Source organism: Coregonus lavaretus, assembly GCF_964263955.1.
Source record: "Coregonus lavaretus genome assembly, chromosome: 13".
Lineage (NCBI taxonomy): Eukaryota > Metazoa > Chordata > Actinopteri > Salmoniformes > Salmonidae > Coregonus > Coregonus lavaretus.
Window position 1 is genome coordinate 4,845,136 of NC_140000.1, and position 27,389 is coordinate 4,872,524.

Below are 27,389 nucleotides of genomic sequence, written 5' to 3' on the forward strand. Positions count from 1 at the left end.
TAGAACTTTATCCAGCCTTCCTCTAACAGATACTACTGTTCTCTGGAGCAGGTTGCTTCTCAGTCACATTATTATAACTTACTGTGTGTGCTTGTGTGTATATGTATGCGTGGGTGTGTGTGTGCTTGTGTGCGTGTGTGTGTGGGTCTCTTCAATTCTGAAATGCGTCCAGCTGGAAGAATACATTTGAATAATGTAGCAGGCCTAGTTAGATATCTCAATGTTCCCAAAGAATACAAACATGACAGCAGGCGTTTCATGATTCAGTTAAAACCCTGGCAACCTGGCCTTCTCAGAATTATATATGAATCCAATCTGTGATGGTCACAAATCAAGATGGAATGTAAATGTTCGAAGTGAATGTTCTAAGAATACTCAATGATTCAAGACATTCTACCTCTCAGAACAACCTGTTCTGTTCCTAAGCAGCATTGTATTTGCATTGGACGGTAGGACCCACCATTGAACACAGTGAGATGATGCATGTATTATACTGTAGACGACAACCACCACAGCAAAGCTCATTCTGTCTGTCCCCACCTCCTCTCAGTCAGGCATCAGTGCAGAAGTAATGGAGCTAAATAATCGTCTCAATGCTTTCATGCCATGGAGTGTGTTACTGCTTGTCTTTCTGTGTAGGTTGCACAATAAAAGCAAGCGATTGATACATTAGGAGAAAATTATCCTAATTTACTTGATTGTCCTCGAAGGGAAACTTGTCTTGGAAATTGGATCTCACAGTCATATACATTTACATTTACATTTTAGTCATTTAGCAGACGCTCTTATCCAGAGCGACTTACAGTTAGTGATTACATATTACCGGTATTTTTTTATACTGGCCCCCCGTGGGAATCGAACCCACAACCCTGGCGTTGCAAACGCCATGCTCGATCAACTGAGCTACATCCCTGCCGGCCATTCCCTCCCCTACCCTGGACGACGCTGGGCCAATTGTGCGCCGCCCATGAGTCTCCCGGTCGCGGCCGGCTGCGACAGAGCCTGGATATCAATAGCATGTTCATCGAAGAAACATTCTAGAACACTGGTTTAATGGAAGTGTTGACAGACCAGCAGACACTCTAAAATACTCATTCAATACCAACGACACTGTCCTCAAGCCATTCATACAGACATCAAATGAATGACTTGCCTTTTACACATAGAATTACAATGTACTTATCTCTCTCTAGTGTAGATCACAGCAGAGTATAGAACACCAGAACTACATTCAAAGACCATCTGATCTGATACGACAGAGCCGGGAAATGTTTTCTCTACGTCAAAGAGTTTGTAATTAGAAGGAACAGGTTTGGAACAGAGTTTGAACCAAGCAGCTATTTCAAGCTGTTCAGTAGTTTATTTCACCTTGTAGGTTGAACAGAAGGCTGTGGCTGGATGTTATAGTTATTCCAGGAATGATCATGGAGGTCTCTCCCTTTCAAAAATGATGATGTCTCGATGATGCCTGTTCCCTGTATAGTGCTCTACTTTTGACCAGGGCTCATAAAGTTCTGGTCAAACGTAGTGCACTATGTAGATATTAGGGTGCCATTTGGGACGCACCCTCAGTCTCACTAATCTCTTTGATCAGCTCCATATGAAGGGATCCTCTGGGAAAGTACAGAATAATGACAAGCTGCTGACTGGTACCGTACAGCCTACACATTCACAGCACTGTTTAACAAGACACAGAGGTTGTTGTGAATGTATTCCCTTGGAACCTTGTTTCTGAGTTGTCCTTCATCCTCGTTAGCACCAAGCTAACCATATGGCATTTCTTTCTCCGCAGGTATGAGCTACGAATACGCTACTTGCCAAAAGGATTCTTGAACCATTTTTCAGAAGACAAACCTACACTGAACTACTTCTACCATCAGGTGAGGATAGAAACCATATTCTGATTGAGTTAGGACCATCAGGTATGGATAGAAACCATATTCAGATTGAGTTATGACCATCAGGTATGGACAGAAACCATATTCAGATTGAGTTAGGACCATCAGGTGAGGACAGAAACCATATTCTGATTGAGTTAGGACCATCAGGTGAGGATAGAAACCATATTCAGATTGAGTTATGACCATCAGGTATGGACAGAAACCAAATTCAGATTGAGTTAGGACCATCAGGTATGGATAGAAACCATATTCAGATTGAGTTAGGACCATCAGGTGAGGACAGAAACCATATTCAGATTGAGTTAGGACCATCAGCTGAGGACAGAAACCATGTCGTGTTCTTCTCACTCTGTTTATCAGAGAAATACAGTATTGTGTATTGTGATTTTCTTCACAACAGGTAGAGGATGTCAGTGTGAGACGCAACGTCAGATCATTATACTGTAAATGGCTGCTGTTTAGAGGGAAGAAAAATGGGTGTTTCCATATGAGGAGACCAGGGGTCTAGAGAGAGAGACTGACTGACAGCAGACTGACTGACAACACTGAGCTTAGTTTCACCAGCAGCTGAAAAGTACATTCATATTGTATCACACAGCAAGCATGTTAGCATTGTTTGTAGGTAGGCACTAGGCATCTAGCATTGTAAACCAGTCTGACTGCTGTGCTCACCATAGTTTCACTTAACAATGGTGAAGCGCAGCAGTCAGCCTGTTTGACCAGCATGTATGGCTAGAGTTTGAATTAGTATGTATGGCTAGAGACAGAATGTATGGCTAGAGACAGCATGTATGGCTAGAGAAAGCATGTATGGCTAGAGTCAGTATGTATGGCTAGAGACAGTATGTATGGCTAGAGACAGCATGTATGGCTAGAGACAGCATGTATGGCTAGAGACAGCATGTATGGCTAGAGTCAGCATGTATGGCTAGAGTCAGTATGTATGGCTAGAGTCAGTATGTATGGCTAGAGTCAGTATGTATGGCTAGAGTCAGTATGTATGGCTAGAGACAGTATGTATGGCTAGAGACAGTATGTATGGCTAGAGACAGTATGTATGGCTAGAGTCAGTATGTATGGCTAGAGACAGTATGTATGGCTAGAGTCAGCATGTATGGCTAGAGTCAGTATGTATGGCTAGAGACAGTATGTATGGCTAGAGTCAGTATGTATGGCTAGAGTCAGTATGTATGGCTAGAGTCAGTATGTATGGCTAGAGTCAGTATGTATGGCTAGAGTCAGTATGTATGGCTAGAGTCAGTATGTATGGCTAGAGTCAGTATGTATGGCTAGAGTCAGTATGTATGGCTAGAGTCAGTATGTATGGCTAGAGACAGTATGTATGGCTAGAGTCAGTATGTATGGCTAGAGTCAGTATGTATGGCTAGAGTCAGTATGTATGACTAGAGTCAGTATGTATGGCTAGAGTCAGTATGTATGGCTAGAGTCAGTATGTATGGCTAGAGTCAGTATGTATGGCTAGAGTCAGTATGTATGGCTAGAGTCAGTATGTATGACTAGAGTCAGTATGTATGACTAGAGTCAGTATGTATGGCTAGAGTCAGTATGTATGGCTAGAGTCAGTATGTATGGCTAGAGTCAGTATGTATGACTAGAGTCAGTATGTATGACTAGAGTCAGTATGTATGGCTAGAGTCAGTATGTATGGCTAGAGTCAGTATGTATGGCTAGAGTCAGTATGTATGACTAGAGTCAGTATGTATGGCTAGAGTCAGTATGTATGGCTAGAGACAGCATGTATGGCTAGAGACAGCATGTATGGCTAGAGTCAGTATGTATGGCTAGAGTCAGTATGTATGGCTAGAGACAGCATGTATGGCTAGAGTCAGTATGTATGGCTAGAGTCAGTATGTATGGCTAGAGTCAGTATGTATGGCTAGAGTCAGTATGTATGGCTAGAGACAGTATGTATGGCTAGAGTCAGTATGTATGACTAGAGACAGCATGTATGGCTAGAGACAGCATGTATGACTAGAGACAGCATGTATGGCTAGAGTCAGCATGTATGACTAGAGTCAGCATCCCTGTTCCTTCTGGAAGTCTTATTGTAACGAGAGAGAGAGCCTCCTCTTCATCACCGTGTGTCCCACTCCATCCACTAAACACTGTGGACCTGGCTGTCCATCCATCCTTCCTGCCTGGATACAGTCACTCAGGCTGTCCCAAATAGCACCCTATGGGTCCTGGTCAAACGGCTGCATCCTACTATGGGCCCTACTCAAAAGTAGTGCACTATACAGTGAATAGGGTGCCATTTGGGATGCACGTCAGTCACATGGCCCCATCCCAGCAGGGTCGTTTCACTGTCACCAGCAGCTATATAACTTCAGAGATGATATAGCTGCTGGTGACAGTGAAACGGCCCTGCTGGGGTGGTTCAGTGGGATTGAGAGTGCGTTATATAGCTGCTGGGCTGCTGGCCAGAGGTTCTTAGAGAAGAAACCCACCAGAAAGTCCAACAGCTGAAAGCAGCGTGTGGCTACAGTCTGCTAGCCATCACCTGCTGGGTATTTACGAACATATAGAACCACCTAGAAATGAAAAGACATTGATGGCTGATGTTCTGGTCAGAGGTGATAGGACGGTCACCTGCTGCTGTTAAATACACGGTCAGCTCTGGTGTTTCCTCTCTTAGAGAACTGAGGTAGCCTCATTAACGTCCATGTGAGCTGGACCCATCAGCTGCAGCTCAATCAGACTAACTAATTAATAATATAATAATATATGCCATTTAGCAGACGATTTTATCCAAAGCGACTTACAGTCATGCATGCATAACTTCTTTACGCATGGTTGGTCCAGGGAATCGAACCAGCTATCCTGGCGTTGCAAGCGCCATGCTCTACCAGCTAAGCATCTGAGGACAACCACAAGTAACTAACGACCTGCTTCTCTCTAGCTGTTGCTGTCTCACAGTAGATTCACATTGCTCACTACTACTTTTGTAGTTCACTTTGTCATGGAGACTGTAATTATGTTTCTCAGGTCAAGAGTGACTACATGTTGGAGGTAGCAGATCAAGTCGACCAAGACATTGCACTTAAATTGGGCTGCCTTGAAATCAGGTGAGTTCTATTTCAAATACTTGAGTTTTTGGTGGCAATTGATATGTTATAAACAGTGAATTCATGTACACATCCAATATTCCATAATCTGATCTCAAAATGTAAGATATATATATACTACTCACAATTTCTTTTCTATATTTTGTTTTCTGTTACAGGAGATTTTTTAGGGAAATGCGAGGGAATGCCCTGGATAAGAAATCGAATTATGAATTATTAGAGTAAGTGATTATTTTACTTAAAGGCCCAGTGCAGTCAAAAACTAGATTTTCCTGTGTTTTATATACAGTACCAGTCAAAAGATTGGACAAACCTACTCATTCAAGGGTTTTTCTTAATTTATACTATTTTCTACATTGTAGAATAATAGTGAAAACTTCAGAACAATTAAATAACACATATGGAATCAAGTAGTAACCAAAAAAAGTGTTAAAGAAAAAGTGTTAAAGAAATCAAAATATATGCCCTCGTAAAACTGACTATCCTACCGATCCTTGACTTCGGCGATGTCATTTATAAAATAGCCTCCAACACTCTACTCAGCAAATTCGATGTAGTCTATCACAGTGCATTCCGTTTTGTCACCAAAGCCCCATATACTACCCACCACTGTGACCTGTACGCTCTTGTTGGCTGGTCCTCACTACATATTCGTCGCCAAACCCACTGGCTCCAGGCCATCTATAAATCACTGCTAGGCAAATCCCTGCCTTATCTTAGCTCATTGGTCACCATAGCAACACCCACCCGTAGTATGCGCTCCAGCAGGTATATCTCACTGGTCATCCCCAAAGCCAACACCTCCTTTGGCCGCCATTCCTTCCAGTTCTCTGCTGCCAATGACTGGAACGAACTGCAAAAATCTCTGAAGCTGGAAACTCTTATCTCCCTCACTAACTTTAAGCATCAGTTGTCAGAGCACCTTACCGATCACTGCACCTGTACACAGCCCATCTGAAATTAGCCCACCCAACTACCTCATCCCCATATTGTTATTTATTTTGCTCATTTGCACCCCAGTATCTCTATTTGCACATCATCTCAGTGCACATCTATCATTCCATTGTTAATACTAATTGTAATTATTTTGCACTATGGACTATTTATTGCCTTACCTCCATAACTTGCTACATTTGCACACACTGTATACAGTGGGGAAAAACGTATTTAGTCAGCCACCAATTGTGCAAGTTCTCCCACTTAAAAAGATGAGAGAGGCCTGTAATTTTAATAATAGGTACACGTCAACTATGAGAGACAAATTGAGGAAAAAAAATCCAGAAAATCACATTGTAGGATTTTTAATGAATTTATTTGCAAATTATGGTGGAAAATAAGTATTTGGTCACCTACAAACAAGCAAGATTTCTGGCTCTCACAGACCTGTAACTTCCTCTTTAAGAGGCTCCTCTGTCCTCCACTCGTTACCTGTATTAATGGCACCTGTTTGAACTTGTTATCAGTATAAAAGACACCTGTCCACAACCTCAAACAGTCACCCTCCAAACTCCACTATGGCCAAGACCAAAGAGCTGTCAAAGGACACCAGAAACAAAATTGTAGACCTGCACCAGGCTGGGAAGACTGAATCTGCAATAGGTAAGCAGCTTGGTTTGAAGAAATCAACTGTGGGAGCAATTATTAGGAAATGGAAGACATACAAGACCACTGATAATCTCCCTCGATCTGGGGCTCCACGCAAGATCTCACCCCGTGGGGTCAAAATGATCACAAGAACGGTGAGCAAAAATCCCAGAACCACACGGGGGGACCTAGTGAATGACCTGCAGAGAGTTGGGACCAAAGTAACAAAGCCTACCATCAGTAACACACTACGCCGCCAGGGACTCAAATCCTGCAGTGCCAGACGTGTCCCCCTGCTTAAGCCAGTACATGTCCAGGCCCATCTGAAGTTTGCTAGAGTGCATTTGGATGATCCAGAAGAGGATTGGGTTGAATGTCATATGGTCAGATGAAACCAAAATATAACTTTTTGGTAAAAACTCAACTCGTCGTGTTTGGAGGACAAAGAATGCTGAGTTGCATCCAAAGAACACCATACCTACTGTGAAGCATGGGGGTGGAAACATCATGCTTTGGGGCTGTTTTTCTGCAAAGGGACCAGGACGACTGATCCATGTAAAGGAAAGAATGAATGGGGCCATGTATTGTGAGATTTTGAGTGAAAACCTCCTTCCATCAGCAAGGGCATTGAAGATGAAACGTGGCTGGGTCTTTCAGCATGACAATGATCCCAAACACACCACCCGGGCAACGAAGGAGTGGCTTCGTAAGAAGCATTTCAAGGTCCTGGAGTGGCCTAGCCAGTCTCCAGATCTCAACCCCATAGAAAATCTTTTGAGGGAGTTGAAAGTCCGTGTTGCCCAGCGACAGCCCCAAAACATCACTGCTCTAGAGGAGATCTGCATGGAGGAATGGGCCAAAATACCAGCAACAGTGTGTGAAAACCTTGTGAAGACTTACAGAAAACGTTTGACCTGTGTCATTGCCAACAAAGGGTATACAACAAAGTATTGAGAAACTTTTGTTATTGACCAAATACTTATTTTCCACCATAATTTGCAAAGAAATTCATTAAAAATCCTACAATGTGATTTTCTGGAGAAAAAAATTCTCGTTTTGTCTATCATAGTTGACGTGTACCTATGATGAAAATTACAGGCCTCTCTCATCTTTTTAAGTGGGAGAACTTGCACAATTGGTGGCTGACTAAATACTTTTTTTTCCCCACTGTATATATTTTCTGTTGTATTTTTGACTTTATGTTTTGTTTATGTAACTCTGTGTTGTTGTTTTTTATCGCACTGCTTTGCTTTATCTTGGCCAGGTCGCAGTTGTAAATGAGAACCTGTTCTCAACTGGCTTACCTGGTTAAATAAAGGTGAAATAAATAAAATAAAAATTGTCCTGTTGAAAAACAAATGAGTCCCACTAAGCCCAAACCAGATGGGATGGCATATCGCTGCAGAATGCTGTGGTAGCCATGCTGGTTAAGTGTGCCTTGAATTCTAAATAAATCACAGACAGTGTCACCAGCAAAGTACCCCCACACCATATCACCTCCTCCTCCATGCTTTACAGTGGGAACTACACATGCGGAGATCATCCGTTCACCCACACCGCGTCTCACAAAGACACAGTGGTTGGAACCAAAAATCTCAAATTTGGACTCTAGACCAAAGGACACATTTCCACCGGTCTAATGTCCATTGCTTGTGTTTCTTGTCCCAAGCAGGTCTCTTCTTCTTAGGATGTCCTTTAGTAGTGGTTTCTTTGCAGCAATTCGACCATGAAGGCCTGATTCACACAGTCCCCTCTGAACAGTTGATGTTGAGATGTGTCTGTGACTTGAACTCTGTGAAGCATTTATTTGGGCTGTAATTTCTGAGGCTGGTAACTCTAAGGAACTTATCCTCTGCAGCAGAGGTAACTCTGGGTCTTCCATTCCTGTGGGGGTCCTTATAAGCGACAGTTTCATCATAGCGCTTGATGGTTTTTGCGACTGTATTTTTTTCCGTATTGACTGATCTTCATGTGTTAAAGTAATGATGGACTGTCGTTTCCCTTTGCTTATTTGAGCTTTTCTTGCCATAATATGGACTTGGTCTTTTACCAAATAGGGCTATCTTCTGTATACCCCTACTACCTTGTCACAACACAACTGATTGGCTCAAACGCGTTAAAAATGAAATAAATTCCACAAATTAACTTTTAAGAAGGCACATCTGTTAATTGAAATGCATTCCAGGTGACTACCTCATGAAGCTGGTTGAGAGAATGCCAAGAGTGTGCAAAGCTGTCATCAAGGCAAATGGTGGCTATTTGAAGAATTTGTTTAACAATATTTTGGTTACTTCATGATTCCATATGTGTTATTTCATAGTTTTGATGTCTTCAATATTATTCTACAATGTAAAAAATAGTATAAATAAAGAAAAACCCTTGAATGAGTAGGTGTGTCCAAACCTTTGACTGGTAGTGTATATTTCCACACTATGAGTTAGAATAATAATACTGTGGAATTGGGAAAAAGTTGATAAGGCGTTTTAGTGAAAAGACCGCCTGAAATTTCAGCCTGTTTTGGTGGGATGGAGTTTTGGCCTGCCTGCTGACATCACCAGGCGGTTAATTAGTTAATAGACCAATAAGAAAGAGAGTTCCAAACCTCTGCCAATAACAGATCGTTTTCAGTTTTCCCCTTCCCACTCAAACCACTCCCAGACCGTCCTAACAACATTCTTGCTTGAGAAATTGCTCTTTGCTAAGAAGCTATTTTTGTTTATTTTTGACCATTTTAGTTTAAAACAATCCCAGTACTTAATTGTTACATATAAATTATTTTATATTGAGAAAAAAAAAATGGCTGCATTGGACCTTTAAAAATGATGTATTTCTGTATTAACAACATACACATCTTAACACCGTCTGTGCACATAAATCCTATAGTTCACCTCTATGAGCCGTGTGTGTCCTCTCTGACTAGACGTATGTAGGCCAGTGTAAATTGACTGTCTTCCTCTTGAACCTCTCACTCTGGCCGCGTCGCAAATGGCCCCCTATTCCCTATATCTCTGGTCAAAAGTAGTGCACTATATAGGAAATGGGGTGCCATTTGGGACATAGTCTCTGTTGAAATGTGTCTGATCTATTTATAGTGTTAGAGTAATTTATCCTCATTCTCAGTCATCTCCTACAGCGTCATTATAATGTCCCCAGACCCCAGTGATGACACTGTGATACTGTGAACAGGACCCCCACTATTTTATAGTCCTTTCAATTTAATTCAAAGGGCTTTATTGGCATGGGAAACATGTGTTTACATTACCAATGCCTTTCACACTCTGGGAAGGTGGCTGCCTGGTAACGTCTGTCAGTTTAACCGAGGATGTGTCTAAAATGGCACCCTATTCCCTATATAGGGCCCTGGTGAAAAGTAGTGCTGTATTAGGTAATAGGGTACCATTTGGGATGCATCCCAGGGTTCCTGCTGGGAGGCAGCCATGCTGAACTCAAATAAAGTCATTTAAAGTGGAACTGACAGCATTTTAGCAACATGAAATCTTATGCAAATCTCTTCATATACACCCCCAGGAAAAATATGACACTTTTTAAAACATTTTCTGACCAGCGAGCACTTAGACATGGTCATTTTCAAGTTTTCATAAATTCTTAGAATGTTTGTGAATTATTAAGGCATTTGTGAAAGCTCTATAGCAATATAGAGTGGGAAAGCAGCCGTGTGTTTAGACAATTAATAGACACTGCAGCAAATAAAACCTAATAAAAACATCTCTCTTGTCCAGGACCAGAGTCTATGCAGACCGGTGCGCCATAGCCAATCAGAGCTACAGTAGGCCTTTATGCAAACAAGCCATTTGCCACACAGGGCTGCCATCATTCACTTAGAACTGGACTGTGTGTTTACAGGCAGTTGTAACAGCGTGACTTTAGATCATTAGAACGCATTCGCCAAAAGCCACAAAATACACCTGAATGGATTTCTGCAAATACCACGGGAGTCCTCTTACATTTGGGAACTTTACAGTCTTGTTGATCAAACAACCATGAAAGGTAGGCTATCGCTCCCTCAGTTATGCACATCAACAACAACAAGATCAACAACTAATGTTAGCCAGAGCAAGAGGTGCTAAAATCTAACGAAGGAACATTAGATAAACCCTCTCAAACTTGTTCAGCTAGTTGGCAATCAAAATTGCACTGATAAACGATGGGGAATTGTAGCATACTTGTCCTTCTGCAGCTTGCCTGCCAATCCATGCCTGTCCTAACCAAGCACCCAAGCTAACTGGCTAAAGTTGGCTAGCTTGCTAGGTAGCTACTTACAGACACAAATGAGAGAACACCTCACTCTGACCATTTTACTCGCCCTAGCAGAGTTGGTTAGGCTGTTTAAAGTGTTTGTGACTAACTGTTACTTTTTTTGCCTACATTTGCTGACACGGTCATATTCAGTGGGTGTTGCGCGTTCATAAATTCATCAGTTATTCTGCGCTCTGGCACACTCAGCCAGAGTGCTCTGAAATCGGAGTAGCTAGCTAGATAGACAGAGTGAATTTGCGAACACAAGAGATACGCATCCTTCTATTCTGCCAACAATGCCTTAGTGTACGTCATGGAATGTTGAGTCAAATATAACCTATTTTTAAAACCTCTTAGTAAGTTGGTTTTGTAGCATAAACTGTGAATTTGATATTTTTTTCTGATATTCTGTTTGTTTCGTATGTGCAAAGTAGTTAAAATGCTGTCAGTTCCACTGAGCAGCTTCACACTGTAACCACCGGTTACCACAGAATCCTGGCTCTGGCTTATTCACAACAAATAGATGCAATCTGAAGATTTGCCCTATCAGCAACAGCGTGTAGGCTATGGCTACATCCCAAATGGCACACTATTCCCTACATAGTGCACTACTTTTGACTCACTACTCAAAAGTAATGCAGTATTTATTTATATTAATTTTTATTTATAGGGAATAGTGTGCCATTTGGGACGCAGCCTATATCAGGAGCTAGAGTTTTATGTTCCTCATTAGAGCAAGGTGGTGGAGGCGAATGGCCGTTGGTGTCTTTATGTTCACAAAGCAAACGATTTGTTAGTTCTGGACAAATTTGCGTTAGGATGTATTTTCTGACTGACTGTGTGTTGCAGAGCCAGAACAACACCACTCCACCACACTCAGATAATAGTCAGCCAAACTGCCTGTATGAATGGTGATGTTCTATATCTAGGCCAGACTGGCTGGCACTTAACCAAATGATAGGGCTATGGAGGGATGGTGAGTGTGTGGGGTTGACTACACAGTGACTAGCTATGGAAATGGCCTCAGTCCTGTTGCCATCTACCAGCTGACAGGTGCTCTATCTGGAGCCAACTGAAAACAGAGTGGTGCTTTAAGAGGGAATTATGCTGTTTTAAAGACGATCTCTTTTTAAATAATTCTCCATTTAAAAAATGAATTTTAGAAGTAGTGTTTTCAGATGCCAGGCTTGATACCGAGTCAGTGACAATAAAAATGGCTCGAAAAAAAACACAATTTAAATTGATATAAATTAAAAAATCTCTACTCTGGTTATAGATGTTTCATTCAATTTCACCTGCTGCTGACCTCGTTTGGTGTAATGAGCACATATTCTTGTTGATCAATGCTGTAATTCAGACCCATTTCTGCTCTGTCCTCTGCAGAAAAGATGTGGGTTTACGAAGATTCTTCCCCAAGAGTTTGCTGGACTCTGTGAAGGTAAGAACCTGCTTTGCTCCCTTTCCCAATCCTGGGGGAAACATATGCCTCTGCAAACAGGGAGATGCCATTGTTCGGATTGAATCAGTGTCATTACCTGGCTGGCTGCTCCTTGTAGTCTTACCCCAGAGAATAGGTGTCCCAGTTCTGCCCAAACCTCACAGTCTTGTTGGAAACTGTTCCGGTAGAATGTTCAGGCTCTCTCTTCATCCTCTCTGTTTCTTGTTTCTGCGTCTGCCCTTACAGGGCCCCAGACTGCAACCATTTAGTCACATTTTGCGACCCTTTGACTTGGCTGTATGAGTCATTAGTTGCGCTGGTGCGATTTACACATTGTACCTGGTCACCTCAATCAAAACGTCCTATTTTTGGGGCGAATAAAACCATGAATTTGTCAAACAGTGCATAATCCTCATGACTCCTATAATAAAAGTGTTGGCCCAGCTGCTGTGTCCAGCTGCTGGCATAAGCAAGCCTCTCACACTCTCTCTCCCCCCTCGTGCACCGCCAAAAATGCCTGCCTCTCCCTCCCACGGCTCCTTGCTTCCAGCACACCAAACCCCAACCCCTGTCACTCAAGCGGGCAACACAGTTCCTCCAAAGATAATTTTAATAAAAAGGCCTAGAAACTGCTTCTCCAATAGAAATCCCAGATCACGCTTGTAGGTGATGTCATAGCGACGTTATCTAGCTTAGCTCATGCGCAGAAACATGTCATCGGGTCTAACGGTTGTGTCGCGCCAAACTTCGCATGTACAGGCTGTCAAATCAAAGGCAGTCCTTCGATATAAAGTTGTTTTTGATGAAGATGAAAATGTGTCAGTTTGTCAATTTAGGTTTTGCTTTTAGATTTCGAGAAAATTAACAACTAAGGACACATTTTTCACTTCTCCCATTGACTTGCCAAAGCCCAAACCCCGGGCTGGTTTATCGAGTCTGCATTGCAAAGCGTTCCCAGTAGTTGGGCCAATGGGTTTAGAAACTCTGTGGTTCCTCACCGTTTACATTCTCTCAGCATGCTATCAATGCATGCACGCGACAGATTCTTCCAAAACAAGAACGATACTGCTTTTCACGTTGCTTCTTAATATGAATCAACATGTTTTCTGTTCTGTAGTATTAGTTTGTGTGTCTTGCTCTCTGCAAAACGCTAGTTAGTTGGTCTTAGGAAGTTGTGCAACGGTATGTTCTGAATCAGAGAGCCTATATTCTAACATCTTTGTCTAAATATAACATCATCCATCAAATGTAATTAGGGTCCCTTGGGAAACACTGACCAACACTTTGGTTCCAGTGGCGGTCGGTGCCGTTTAAGATGAGGGAGGACAATTGTTTATTTTATATGCATGGCCTTATTTTATTTTTTTTACCCCTTTTTCTCCCCAATTTCATGATATCCAATTGGTAGTTACAGACTTGTCCCATCGCTGCAACTCCCGTACGGACTCGGGAGAGGCGAAGGTCGAGAGCCATGCATCCTCCGAAACACGACCCTGCCAAGCTGCACTGCTTCTTGACACACTGCTCGCTTAACCCGGAAGCAAGCCACACCAATGTGTCGGAGGAAAGACAGTACAACTGGCGACCGCAGTCAGCGTGCAAGCGTTTGGGTGGAATATCAACTGTAGCGCAGCGAGAGGCTGCATGCTCTTCAAACACTAGTTAATGCGTGGAGTGAAATAAGTGTTCTTATATTTATCTCTCAGCTGCTCATATTAAGCACAGCTCCGCTATAAAACTGAAGTATCCTATTCAGCATCACTGAAAGACTGACCGGCTCGAGCGCGCGGCTTCCATTCCCTATTCGAGTGCATATGGATGACTTCTTTTTTCCCCTGCCCCTGTTCCTGCCATTTGATAATGGACCATTCTAAATCCAAACTAATTTGACATATTAGTAAAGACAACATTAAATTGAGAATAGTCTGATGAGTGAAAATATGAACACTTGATGAGAGAACAGCTGTGCAGCCTGAGGTAAGGAATGGAGCACAAGCTTTTTTTGCCGACTTTCTCAAATTATCAATAGCCTATAGTCGCATCATGCAGCTCATATATGTTTTGATTTCTAGAATGGAAAAAATATCCTTTCTATTTTATTCAGCTCAGTTCAATTATATTCTTCTTACTATAAGATCATATAATATAAAAGAATGGCATGGGACTTAAGCATATCTTGATCTTGTCAGCTAAATGAACAAGCCTACAGCCTATGGCATGGTGTGATGAGGTGATGTCAAAGGAGTCAGGCACAGGAGGGTAAATCACAGAATAACAGGCTTTATTCCGCAACCACAGAGTTACGCAGTCATGCGTCAAAACACTCCAGTGTGCAAAACAGGTGCACTGGAAATACAAGGCACACTGGGAAATATCCCGGCGAATCAAATTACAAGGAGCTCCACCGAGCTTCACTATCCTCCACAATAAAGAATCACACACAATGACAAGGGGGCAGAGGGAACACTTATACAGGTACTGATGAGGGGATATGAACCAGGTGTGTGTAATAAACAAGACAAAACAAATGGAATGATGAGATGAGGAGTGGCAGTGGCTAGAAGGCCGGTGATGACGAACGCCGAAGCCTGCCCGAACAAGGAGAGGTGGCAGCTTCGGAGGAAGTCATGACATAGTCAGATAACATACAGTAGGCCAACTCATATTCTGTTGTTCTAAAATACTTTTTTCTCAGATCATAATGTTTCTTTAGACCTAACAAAAATAAATAATGGATTTATTGTGATGGCGTATACTAAATTGATTTATTAGACTTTTTAAATGTCGATGTTCCAAAGGCACACATCAGCGGCTTGTATGTGTGGAGGCCTGGAGATGCTAAACTTGTTTATGTTAATTAATTGTCAATTACCGTGAGACCGGCAGACTTTTGCATGACAATAACCTGCTGACAAAATGTCATGACCGCCACAGCCCTAGGCAAGACAAAATATTTAAGTGCCTTTGAAGGGGGTATGATAATAGGTGCCAGGCGCACCGGTTTGTGTCAAAAACTGCAAAGCTGCTGGATTTTTGAAGCTCAACAGTTTCCCGTGTGTATCAAGAATGGTCTACCACCCAAAGGACATCCAGTCAACATGATATATACAGTGGGGAAAAAAAGTATTTAGTCAGCCACCAATTGTGCAAGTTCTCCCACTTAAAAAGATAAGAGAGGCCTGTAATTTTCATCATAGGTACACGTCAACTATGACAGACAAAATGAGAAAAAGAAATCCAGAAAATCACATTGTAGGATTTTTTATGAATTTATTTGCAAATGATGGTGGAAAATAAGTATTTGGTCAATAACAAAAGTTTCTCAATACTTTGTTATATACCCTTTGTTGGCAATGACACAGGTCAAACGTTTTCTGTAAGTCTTCACAAGGTTTTCACACACTGTTGCTGGTATTTTGGCCCATTCCTCCATGCAGATCTCCTCTAGAGCAGTGATGTTTTGGGGCTGTCGCTGGGCAACACGGACTTTCAACTCCCTCCAAAGATTTTCTATGGGGTTGAGATCTGGAGACTGGCTAGGCCACTCCAGGACCTTGAAATGCTTCTTACGAAGCCACTCCTTCGTTGCCCGGGCGGTGTGTTTGGGATCATTGTCATGCTGAAAGACCCAGCCACGTTTCATCTTCAATGCCCTTGCTGATGGAATGAGGTTTTCACTCAAAATCTCACGATACATGGCCCCATTCATTCTTTCCTTTACACGGATCAGTCGTCCTGGTCCCTTTGCAGAAAAACAGCCCCAAAGCATGATGTTTCCACCCCCATGCTTCACAGTAGGTATGGTGTTCTTTGGATGCAACTCAGCATTCTTTGTCCTCCAAACACGACGAGTTGAGTTTTTACCAAAAAGTTCTATTTTGGTTTCATCTGACCATATGACATTCTCCCAATCCTCTTCTGGATCATCCAAATGCACTCTAGCAAACTTCAGACGGGCCTGGACATGTACTGGCTTAAGCAGGGGGACACGTCTGGCACTGCAGGGTTTTAGTCCCTGGCGGCGTAGTGTGTTACTGATGGTAGGCTTTGTTACTTTGGTCCCAGCTCTCTGCAGGTCATTCACTAGGTCCCCCCGTGTGGTTCTGGGATTTTTGCTCACCGTTCTTGTGATCATTTTGACCCCACGGGGTGAGATCTTGCATGGAGCCCCAGATTGAGGGAGATTATCAGTGGTCTTGTATGTCTTCAATTTCCTAATAATTGCTCCCACAGTTGATTTCTTCAAACCAAGCTGCTTACCTATTGCAGATTCAGTCTTCCCAGCCTGGTGTAGGTCTACAATTTTGTTTCTGGTGTCCTTTGACAGCTCTTTGGTCTTGGCCATAGTGGAGTTTGGAGTGTGACTGTTTGAGGTTGTGGACAGGTGTCTTTTATACTGATAACAAGTTCAAACAGGTGCCATTAATACAGGGAACGAGTGGAGGACAGAGGAGCCTCTTAAAGAAGAAGTTACAGGTCTGTGAGAGCCAGAAATCTTGCTTGTTTGTAGGTGACCAAATACTTATTTTCCACCATAATTTGCAAATAAATTCATTAAAAATCCTACAATGTGATTTTCTGGATTTTTTTTTCTCAATTTGTCTGTCATAGTTGACGTGTACCTATGAGGAAAATTACAGGCCTCTCTCATCTTTTTAAGTGGGAGAATTTGCACAATTGGTGGCTGACTAAATACTTTTTTTCCCCACTGTATACTGTATCGCTACCTGAAAATACATGATCTAAGTGATTGATCATTGCTATTCGGCAGTCATAAAAGTATAGTGATTTTGTCAGACAGCATAGGCAGCAGTTCTATAGAGATGAAATGATGACTTGGAATGAAATAAAGTCATCAAATGAAACAAATATTTTATTAAAGTAAAGTAATGTGAATAAATTATGTTTAATAAGTGATCAGCAGTAATGGGAAGTCACTACCATCATGGGACATTTATTAATTGTTTTATTCTTTGTTGTTACAGCATTCAACCCACATAATGCAGAGTGCATTTAATGTTTAAAAAAATAATGAAAACCGTGATTATTTTTTAATAATGGAACCGAAACCTAACTGACCTCAAAAAGCACTAATCGCTCAGCACTATTGACTAGCATCATTCATTCTCGCTGTCGATAAGTCTAATGTTATAACTTCTAATAGAAACTGTATCCACTGGCGAATTGGGAGAGTGTGAGGTGATTGCCATCTAAGAGCCATCATATTTTTTTGTGGCATTGCTGCCTCATACACATTGACTTAGTTGCTGAGACACAAAGAAACTGATAAAGTGAAAGATACACTGGTAACTAGACCCCCTGACTGACAGCCGGCCTGACAAATTGGCCTCCAACTCTCATCAAATTACACTGGCCTTAATCCTCAGCATACATTACATTACTGTCTGGTCCAACCAGTCTACTTCCTCCCCACTCCTCACTCCCAGGGCCCTGAGTTTCTCCTGATCCAACTGTACTGACCAGAAAAAACTCCAAGGATGGCCTCCCGAGTGGCGCAGCGATCTAAGGCACTGCATCGCAGTGTTGCAGCGTCACACTGGGAGTGACTGGGAGTCCCATAGGGAAGCGCACAATTGGCCCAGCGTCGTCCGGGTTAGGGGAGGGTTTGGCCGGGGGGGCTTTACTTGGCTCATCGCGCTCTAGCGACTCCTTGTGGTGGGCCGGGCACCTGTAGGCTGACTTCGGTTGTCAGTATTACGGTGTTTCCTCCAACACATTGGTTTAGCTGGCTTCTGGGTTAAGCGAGTGGGTGTTAAGAAGCGCGGCTTGGCGGGTCATGTTTCGGAGGACGCATGATTTGACCTTCGCCTCTTCCGAGACCATTGGGGAGTTGCAGCGATGAGACAAAATCGTAATCATGAAATTGGGGAGAAAAAGGGGTAAAGAATAATAAGAATAAAAAATAATAAAACTCCAAGCATTCATTATTAAAGGACACGCATCACAAAGCTCCCATGGTCAGGAAAAACAAAACAAAAAACAGACACCTGTCCCTCCTCCCTCCCTCATCTCTACTCCTCCTCCTCCTGAGTGCTCCTCTTGTGGTGCAGCTGCAATTCCCCTCCTGGTCAGCGGGGGGTAGCGATGAGCTGGTAGTGACGCGGCACGTTAGTGAAACTGCTGAACTCTGGGCTGAGGTCAATGCTGTCAGGTCCTCCAGGGCAGGAGAAGGAGAAACGTTGCAGCAGAGACACCAGGAACAGAAAGATCTCCATACGAGCCAGAGACTCCCCCACACAGGCACGCTTACCTGCAGAGAAAGCCAAGAAGGCGGGGTTCTTCTGGAAGTTTCCGTTCTGATCAAGGAAGTGATTGGGGTTGAAGGTTGTGGGCGTGGCCCAGTGGTCCTGGTCTCTCAGAACAGAGTGCAGCATCGGGAGGATCACGGTGCCCTGAGGGATAGTGTACCCTCTAAATGAGATATTCTTGGTGGCATAGTGCGGGAGGTTCAATGGGACGATGTCCAGGAAGCGCTGCACCTCGTGGATGACAGCTTCTGTGAAAGGGAGGGACTTCCTGTCCTCCATCTGAGGGACGCGCTGTCGGCCAATCACTGTGTCAATCTCCTGCTGAACGTGCTCCTGAATGTCGGGGTATTTGAGAAGCAGCATGAAGGCGTATCTGATAGTGGTGCTGGTGGTCTCTGTTCCTGCCAGGAAGAGGTCCAACACTGTGGACACCAGGTTCTCATAATGGAACTCAGAGGAGGACACATCCTTCTCCTGGTTGAGTTTGGTGAGGAAGCAGTCTATGAAGTCTCTAGGGTTGCCTGGGTCCATGGTCTCCTGGTGCTCGTGGATCTTCTTCATCACAAAGCTTCTCAGCTCGTCCATCTGGCCGAATACGACTTGCTGCCGACCAGGCAGGCGTTCCATCAGCCAGGGGAAGATGTTGTACAGCTGTCCCAAGGGGCTGCTTCCAAAGCGCAGTGCGGCTGAGATGATGTTGAGCAAGTGCAGGAAGTTGTCATCCTCGTAGCCGAAGCGCTGGCCGAACACCAGGGAGCAGATGACGTTGGACACGGTGCGACTCAGGAATGGATGGGGGTCGAAGGCCACGGCTTTAGTGCCGTCCAGACTTTCTATGAGGTGTTGGCTCTCCTCCTGTATCCACTCCTCCATCCTCTTACGGCCCATCCCAAATTCTCTCAGCGTGGTCAGAGTGAAACGACGCAGCTGGCGCCAACACTCCCCATTACTAATGGCCAGACCGTATCCCCTGGTAACTAGGACCAGGAAGGGGACAGGAGCTCGTCCTGTGAAGTCCTCAGCCTGGTCCACCAGAGCCTCCTTGACTGCCTCGTACCCCACCAGCACCACGGCTTGCTGGGTCCCCAGATACACTGTCATCACTGGCCCATACACACCACTCCACTTGGTGAGGGTCTTGAAGGGGGCCTGTTTGTCAATCTGATGCAGGTTGCCTAGCAGCGGCAGGGCTCGGGGTCCTGGGGGTAGACGGACGTGTCTCTGTCTCCTCAGCCTGAACAACCACAGTAGAACCAACAGCAGGCCTCCCAACACCACGCTACTCCACATCTCCATTGCTCCAGCCTGCAAAACAGACAACAATGTATCTTGTTATTGTTCTTCTTCTTATGTAGCACTATATTGGATCACACCAATATGGTATCCTTCAGCGCGGCAGGATACATTCAGAGTAAGGATTTTCTGATTAGTCCTGTGTACCGGGTAGTGCTGCTGCCCCCCCCCCCCCAGTTCCGTAATAGACGTGGTCTGATCAGAGTGAGGGAAGCGGCAGAAAAGTCCATTTGTATGATAGTAGACTTACTTCTAACTTGTCATAGCTAGGTTGTTTATCATCCAATATGATTACGTAGTACCTGTCTTGACTGCATCAAACCTTGAGAAGCTAGTTGACTAAGATAGCTAGCTAAGTTAGCTAGCTAGGTTAATTGAGTCTTAATGTGCTTTCTCCCTGTCCTACAGCATTTTGCTGCACACGCTATAACATCTGCTAAACTGTGTACGCGACCAATACACTTTGATTTGACGTGCTTGCCGCCGGCCTTGGCAGCCTCTCACAGTCCCAAAGAGCAAACTGAGAGAGGCAGGTGGAGCCCCCATGGGTACTGAATACATTGCTGGAGGGCTACGAACTCCAATTCCGTTGCCGGTACCGCATCAGCTCTGGTGCCTGTGTCTCAGGGTCTTCTAGTGTTGACATCCTGGTTGACTGAATATTTCTGAATGGGTTCAGATGAAAGGAGTGTCGACCTCCATCCTTTGAACCGGCCATTACAGTTGTCTACATACGCCTCTCCCGCCGTTGCTGGTGAACTAGGGGCTTGTTGTGTTGTGCTCGGCTGGGGCAATGGACACTTACTTTCACAGACACAGCCAATGCAAAGGTTTTATCAGCTTTCGTTTGCTAGGGTGAGAGAGTTCTGGGCCAGGGCCTATCTGAACAGACTCTCACGTTGCATTGTGGACACTGTTACTGCAGCATTTCGGGTGGCTGGCAGGCCTTTGCCTTTTGCTGTGGTGGCACATTCTATTGGAGGAGTTACTACCTCACGGGCTCAGACTGACGTTTGTGCCTCGGCCAGTTGGGCGCTGTCTAGCACATGTTGCCCCCACCTATGTGGTCGGGAGGGCTGTTCTTCGTGTTGTATCTGCTTCCCTGGGAAGGGGCGGAGGGACACAGCAACTATGATTGATCTGCTCCGGAATGGACTTTGCTCTTTGTCTGGCCAAAGACTAGTTCACCGATTCTTCTTGTACTGTTATACCATATTGGAGTGATCCAATACCTCCCATAACCATGGTTACATACGTAACCTTTGTTATGTAGCACTATATTGGATCACTCCAATCCTTTTTGTCGGTGATCTACGACGCCTTGAAAAAGGACACAAGATGGAAGTAGTGCCACGGTAGATATTTGAGGAGGGCAGACGCAGTACCAGGGTTGTGGTCAATTCCACAAATGCAATTATAATTCAATTCTCTCTCCCTGTAAATTACATTGAATTCAATTCAGATTTCAGGTCAAATTTTGAATTCAGAAATAATTAAATTCCTCTGAATTCCAATGTTAGTTAAATTCCAAAAATTATCCCCAACAATTTCACAAATTCAAATTCAATTCCCTCAGGCTTTCAGCCTCATCATGTCACTGTTCAGACAGCATAGCTATACTGGAAATATAGGAATACACTCTTAGAAAAAAAGGTGCTATCCGGAACTAAAAGTGTTCTCCGGCTGTCCCCATAGGAGAACCCTTTGAAGAACCCTTTTTGGTTCCAGGTAGAACCCTTTTGGTTCCAGGTAGAACCCTATTGGGTTCCATGTAGAACCCTTTCCCCAGAGGGTTCTACATGGAACCCAAAATAGTTCTGCCTGTAACCAAAAAGGGGACAGCCGAATAACCCTTTTGGAACCCTTTTTTCTAAGAGTGTAGAGGTTGAAATTATTAATTACAAATCCTACAGTACATTTTTGATACTATGTGCATTCATTCCATTAACTGGGAAATGTAAAAATATTCAAATCCAATTCTATTACAAAGATTATAATTCAATTCCAATTCAAAAAGTCCAAACAGTCCATTTTCAATTCAATTGCATAACTTAAATATTAAATAGAATTTAATTCAACGTAAATTCTCCACTTCATGAGTGAATTCAAGAATGGAATTGGAATTTCTAATTAATTTGGAATTGACCCCGGGACTAACCTGAAAATCCTTACTCGGAATGTAACCTGCGGCGCGGAAGGATACCATATTGGAGTGAGCCAATAGCTCATATAACCATGTTTACATACTTAACCTTCATTGTTGTTGTTGTTGTTCTTCTTCTTTAACCCTCCTCTCTTTAGTATTTCCCTTCTCTCTGTGTTGCTGTCTGTCTCTGTTGCCTGCCTGACTGTGTGTGTGAGTGTGTGTGTGCAGAGATAAGGGTGTGTGTTGGAACTTACTGTACTGGAACAGAGGTGAACAACGGATGATGTGATTGGCTGCTGAGTCGTGCTGACATACTTTACACAGATTTCACCTTCACCCCTTCCTGCTTTTTCACAACCTGAGGCCAACTTTAACAAAGAAGATAACAGTGCAGGAATCAGCAGGAGTGGAAAGGACTAATATCTAATACTGTGTCTGTCTAGGTTTTAAAACATTTATTTGTATTTTTTATTAAACTGTTTTAAACCTAATTTCCTGCAATAATGCGTATTTTGACATGGCTATATGCCTATGACCAGGGTGGAAAACAGGTCAGGTGTATTCAGGATGCTTTGAACATTGAACAAACACTCAATTCGATGACTTTGTTACTTTGAGATTTGACAACGAGGTCCAAAGGTATTTGGACAGTGACACTTTGTTTGTAGTTTTGGCTCTGTACTTTGGATTTGAAATGATACAATGACTATGAGGTTAAAGTGCAGACTGTCATCTTTAATTTAAAGGGTAGTCATCCATATCGGGTGAACAGTTTAGAAATGTTGTACATAGTCGCCCCATTTTAGGGAACCAAAAGTATTTGGACAAATTCATTTCTATGTGTATTAAAGTAGTCAAAAGTTTAGTATTTGTTCCCATATTCCTAGAACGCAATGACTACATCAAGCTTGTGACTCTACAAACGTGTTGGATGCATTTGCACTTTGCTTTGGTTGTGTTTCAGATAAATTTGTGCCCAATAGAAATGAATAGTAAATAATGCATTGTCACTTTTATTGTAAATAAAAATAGAATATGTTTCTAAACACTTCTACATGAATGTGGATACTACCATGATTACGAATAATCATGAATGAATCGTGAATAATGATATGTGAGAAAGTTACAGAGGCACAAAGATCATACCCCTTACCTGGTTCACTTCCATGCTCGCTAAAGCCTGTGATAATGCTCGATGCTGCTGGCTGCTTGAGATGCTTCAGAAGCCAAGTTGATGGTAGGGACAGACTTCTTGCTGAAGTCCTCCTTCCATTGTTGATAGCCGTGGAAGTTCTCAGGGATGAAATGTGCCCCTCAGACTGCCGATTGACGAGTAGACGCCCAATTCGCCTGCCACATTCTCACAAACGTATCCACATTTTTCATTGCGTGGCCAAAAACTTAACTAAACTATAAACTTCACTAAACACTAAAAAGTTTATCAAAAAAGGAGAAGATGAATAAAAATGCAATTGTTAGCTTGTTACTGTCTACGCCTACGGACAAACCCACGAGGACACGAAGGGTGAGCATGGCTTTGTATTTCCCCACCGTGTGACGCTGACTGCGGGGCGTTATGGGATTGTTTCTGAAGATAGAGCTGATTTGGAGAAAACTTCAAACCCAACTTTTAGAACATCATTACAATATTATAAAAATGTATTTAAGACTGTAATTTGGGAATGTTTTCTTGGGGTGCTCTAAGTTACTATTAAATGCATTTCTGGCATTGAGAAATAGGTGCTAGGCTCACATTAATATGAATCCACATGTTTTCTGTTCTGTAGTATTAGTTTGTGTGTCTTGCTCATTGCAAAACGCTAGTCAGTTGGTCTTAGGAAGCTTTTGTAGGCCCTTGGATCAAATTCCAAAAACGAAAGAAGAAAGATCAGGGTCTCAATTTACTGTTGAGAGTTAGAATAGTATAAAAAAACAAGGTGCATTTTCAAAATGTGGTTGTGCATCAGCAGGTATTCTCTTGTTATGTCACTCAATTAGCCAATGTCAGCTAACCTTTTTTAGATTGGTAAGTTAGTCTAGCCAGCTATCTAAACTTTTAGTAATCTTGGTCGAATTACCGACCGGGGGGCCCCCATTGATTTTGTTAGTGACTCTCACTCAGATATCATATTAAAAACTGCTAAAAATTCTCTCCACCCTATTGCAAAATGTGTAGGATTGCAGGAAATTTGCATTTAAAATGTCACTTAAGGCCCCCAAAAGGCTAGGGCCGGCTCTGGCTGCATGGGTTTGTATGGATGAGGGTACTAAGACCCACAAGCCACTGCGGCACTTCATGATGAGGTCAGATTTTTTTGTGGCCCCCAACCCCCAATCAAAGTTGCCTATCCCTGTAATAGAGCATTGTGACTTTAAATCAAATCAAATTGTAAAATGTGTGGTAGTCGAAGAAGTTTAAAATGTTGTTCTTAAGCGAAGCAGTGAAATATAGTCCAAGTTAAATATATTAAAAATATCATGTCTCACTACTATATCAACCTTATTACTTTGGAGTGTGGGGCAGTTAGATCACATATTTCATCACAAATAACTACACAGACTACTAGTTTCACTCAATAGGAGTTTTAGGCTATTACTTGGAGAGAGAAATATGATGATGCATCTAAGTGGAAGAAGTTTGTTGGTGTTGAAGAATGTAGGCAGGTGTAGTAGAGGGAGTGGTTGTTTTATAAGTAGTTGATAGTAGCCTTCAGGCAGGTGTAGTAGAGGGAGTGGTAGTTTTATAAGTAGTTGATAGTAGCCTTCAGGCAGGTGTAGTAGAGGGAGTGGTTGTTTTATAAGTAGTTGATAGTAGCCTTCAGGCAGGTGTAGTAGAGGGAGTGGTAGTTTTATAAGTAGTTGATAGTAGCCTTCAGGCAGGTGTAGTAGAGGGAGTGGTAGTTTTATAAGTAGTTGATAGTAGCCTTCAGGCAGGTGTAGTAGAGGGAGTGGTAGTTTTATAAGTAGTTGATAGTAGCCTTCAGGCAGGTGTAGTAGAGGGAGTGGTAGTTTTATAAGTAGTTGATAGTAGCCTTCAGGCAGGTGTAGTAGAGGGAGTGGTTGTTTTATAAGTAGTTGATAGTAGCCTTCAGGCAGGTGTAGTAGAGGGAGTGGTAATTTTATAAGTAGTTGATAGTAGCCTTCAGGCAGGTGTAGTAGAGGGAGTGGTAGTTTTATAAGTAGTTGATAGTAGCCTTCAGTGGGAGACTAGGTAGTAGTAGTACCTAGTAACCCAGAAGTACTAGTAGCAGTACATTGCAGTAGTAAAAGTGAACGTTTTAGATAGGTAGGCCATGGGTTAGCTATAGTAAGTGGGGTTGCTATTGTAGTTTGGTTAGTGAGTTGTTATAGCGGGTTAGTTTAATGAGTTGGGGTGAGCTGTATGCCTAGGTGCTCCCCCAGTGCTATAATATATTTATATTCTGATTTCTAGGGGTGTAACGATCCATCTACTACATCGATGTATCGATTTATATTCCTATGATCCAAGTACATCGATCTGTGCTCGGCGAGTTGGCCTTTTGGACAACATATATCAATCTAACATCGTTTTAAAATGTAATAAATCGATTGTATCGATACTAGGAAATAACCCATTGGATTTAAGCACGTCAGACTTTATATGGATGTTTTTTCTTAGCACTTTTAATGATAAAGGCTTTAAACATTACTCGATTCAGTCTGCCTATCCGTGACGTCATCGCCCCGTGCCAGCAGCAGCGCAAAGGCGCAAAGACAACAAAACATAGCATGGCGGACGACAGAGGAGAAGCCGACGAGCGAGAAATTATCAAGCCACCATTGCGGTCCTTACAAGAAACAGGAATCTAGGAAACTTCACCTGCACTGTCCAGTATCCAGTTATTTATTTCAGTCACACTGGTTGAATTTTTGGCTAAAAGGTTACTGAATCGATTTCAAGTCACTGAATCGTTTCGGATCGTATCGTTCTAAATGAACCAATATCGTCCTTGAATCGTATCGACAACCACGAATCGTGATACAAATCGAATCGTTGTTAAAACGAATCGTTACACCCCTACTGATTTCAGATTTAAATAGCAGAGAAGTGGACAAAGTTTTTATGTACGTTTTTGGGGAAAGTGGTAAACATTTCTGTTGTTTTTAAAAGTCTGAAAACAAGTAATAACACACGTTTATATTAACAGTTTTGCACTTTTCATGTAGCCTAATTTTGGCCAGCTAATAGCCTAACCACCGATCAAGCAAAATTGTGGACTAAACATTCAAATCCTGTTGCTGCAGGATTATTTTGCTTCTGTCACGGTTTCGGCCGAGGCTGCCTCTCTCCCTTGTTCGGGCAGGCTTCGCCGTTCGTCGTCTCCGGAATTCTAGCTGCCACCGATTGATGTTTCATGTTCGTTTGCTTTTGTCTGTTTGTTTCTACACCTGTTTCTGTTTTGTAGTAATTAGTGTCCTATAAGTTTCTCGTTGTGTTTGTCTTGTGTTGTGTGTGATTGTTACCGTCAGTCTGTGTATTGCTCGGTTGAGCGTTATTTTCTCCACTGTTTGCTGGAGCGTTCGTTGCACTTGTGTGTGCACTTATTTCATCCTGACGCACCTGTTTGTGCGCATTGTCTTTTCGCCTTCGTGCGTATTTTGCTGTCAGGCTTATTTTGTCCTGTTGCCTGTGTTTAGGCAGGAATACAGCTTTTTGGAATTCAGTCTGCTTCCTGCGTTTGATTCCTACACCACACCTACAACACGACCTGACAGAATCACACACTACACAGTATGGAATCAGCAGGAGCCGAAGCAGCACATTCAAGACTGGAAACCCAGGTTCGGGAACAGCAAGAGCAGCTCCTGCAGATGGGGGCCGCCCTGCAGGAGGTGATGACCACCCTCCGAGGCTGGGGTCCGCCTCCACCGCCAGCCGCCCTGCCAGCACCATCGGCCAGCCCACCCAGTCCAGCGCCGGAACCTCGCGGAGTCCGACTATCTCTCCCGAGGTCCTACGACGGGACCGCAGCTGGGTGTCAGGGATTCCTGCTCCAGGTCGAGCTGTACCTGGCCACAGTACATCCGGCACCTTCAGGGCATGAGAGCGTGTCCGCCCTGATCTCCTGCCTGGCCGGTAAAGCGTTGGAGTGGGCCAACGCGGAGTGGAGGAAGATCGACGCCACGACTATTACATACACCGAGTTCTCCCGCCGCTTTAGGGCGGTGTTCGACCATCCCCCGGAGGGGAGAGCGGCGGGGGAGCGTCTGGTCTTCCTCAGGCAGGGGAGGAGGAGTGCCCAGGAATTCGCACTCGAATTCCGTACTCTAGCGGCAGATGCAGGGTGGAATGAGCGGGCCCTCATCGATCTATACCGATGTAGCCTCAGAGAGGACGTCCGTCGGGAGCTGGCCTGTCGGGACACCGGTCTCACTTTCGACCAGCTGGTCGAC

At 43.4% G+C, this 27,389-nt stretch overlaps 2 protein-coding genes across 5 annotated transcripts in view; one reads left to right on the forward strand and one right to left on the reverse strand.

Annotated features, from left to right (window-relative positions):
• The window catches only part of LOC311140551 (focal adhesion kinase 1-like), a 98,751-nt gene that overhangs the window by 38,091 nt on the left and 33,271 nt on the right, over positions 1-27,389 (forward strand). For both annotated transcript variants that reach the window (XM_084175655.1, XM_084175656.1), the window contains 4 exons: positions 1,793-1,880; positions 4,908-4,987; positions 5,146-5,208; positions 12,212-12,266. In XM_084175655.1, the coding sequence (XP_084031781.1) occupies positions 1,793-1,880; positions 4,908-4,987; positions 5,146-5,208; positions 12,212-12,266 (286 nt within the window). The remainder of the gene's footprint in view (positions 1-1,792; positions 1,881-4,907; positions 4,988-5,145; positions 5,209-12,211; positions 12,267-27,389) is intronic.
• Positions 17,122-22,206, reverse strand: LOC311140675 (cytochrome P450 2F3-like). Of its 3 annotated transcripts, none has more exons than XM_084175849.1 (2): positions 22,081-22,206; positions 17,122-19,840 (listed from the first exon to the last, which is right to left on the reverse strand). In XM_084175849.1, exons 1-2 carry the CDS (start codon positions 22,084-22,086, stop codon positions 18,356-18,358), a joined length of 1,491 nt encoding a protein of 496 aa, XP_084031975.1. In that variant the 5' UTR covers positions 22,087-22,206; the 3' UTR covers positions 17,122-18,355. The 3 variants fall into 3 exon arrangements, with proteins under 3 accessions (XP_084031975.1, XP_084031974.1, XP_084031976.1); XM_084175848.1 differs by having other exon boundaries at positions 21,987-22,206; XM_084175850.1 differs by having other exon boundaries at positions 22,076-22,205.

Bases quoted from the DNA above. Each gene is read 5' to 3' on its own strand.
- LOC311140675 (XM_084175848.1), bottom strand. From the start codon at position 22,034: ATGGTATCCTTCCGCGCCGCAGGTTACATTCCGAGTAAGGATTTTCAG. The intron at 19,841-21,986 runs GTTAGTCCCGGG...TCTGTTTTGCAG, and splicing joins TTCCGAGTAAGGATTTTCAG to GCTGGAGCAATGGAGATGTG.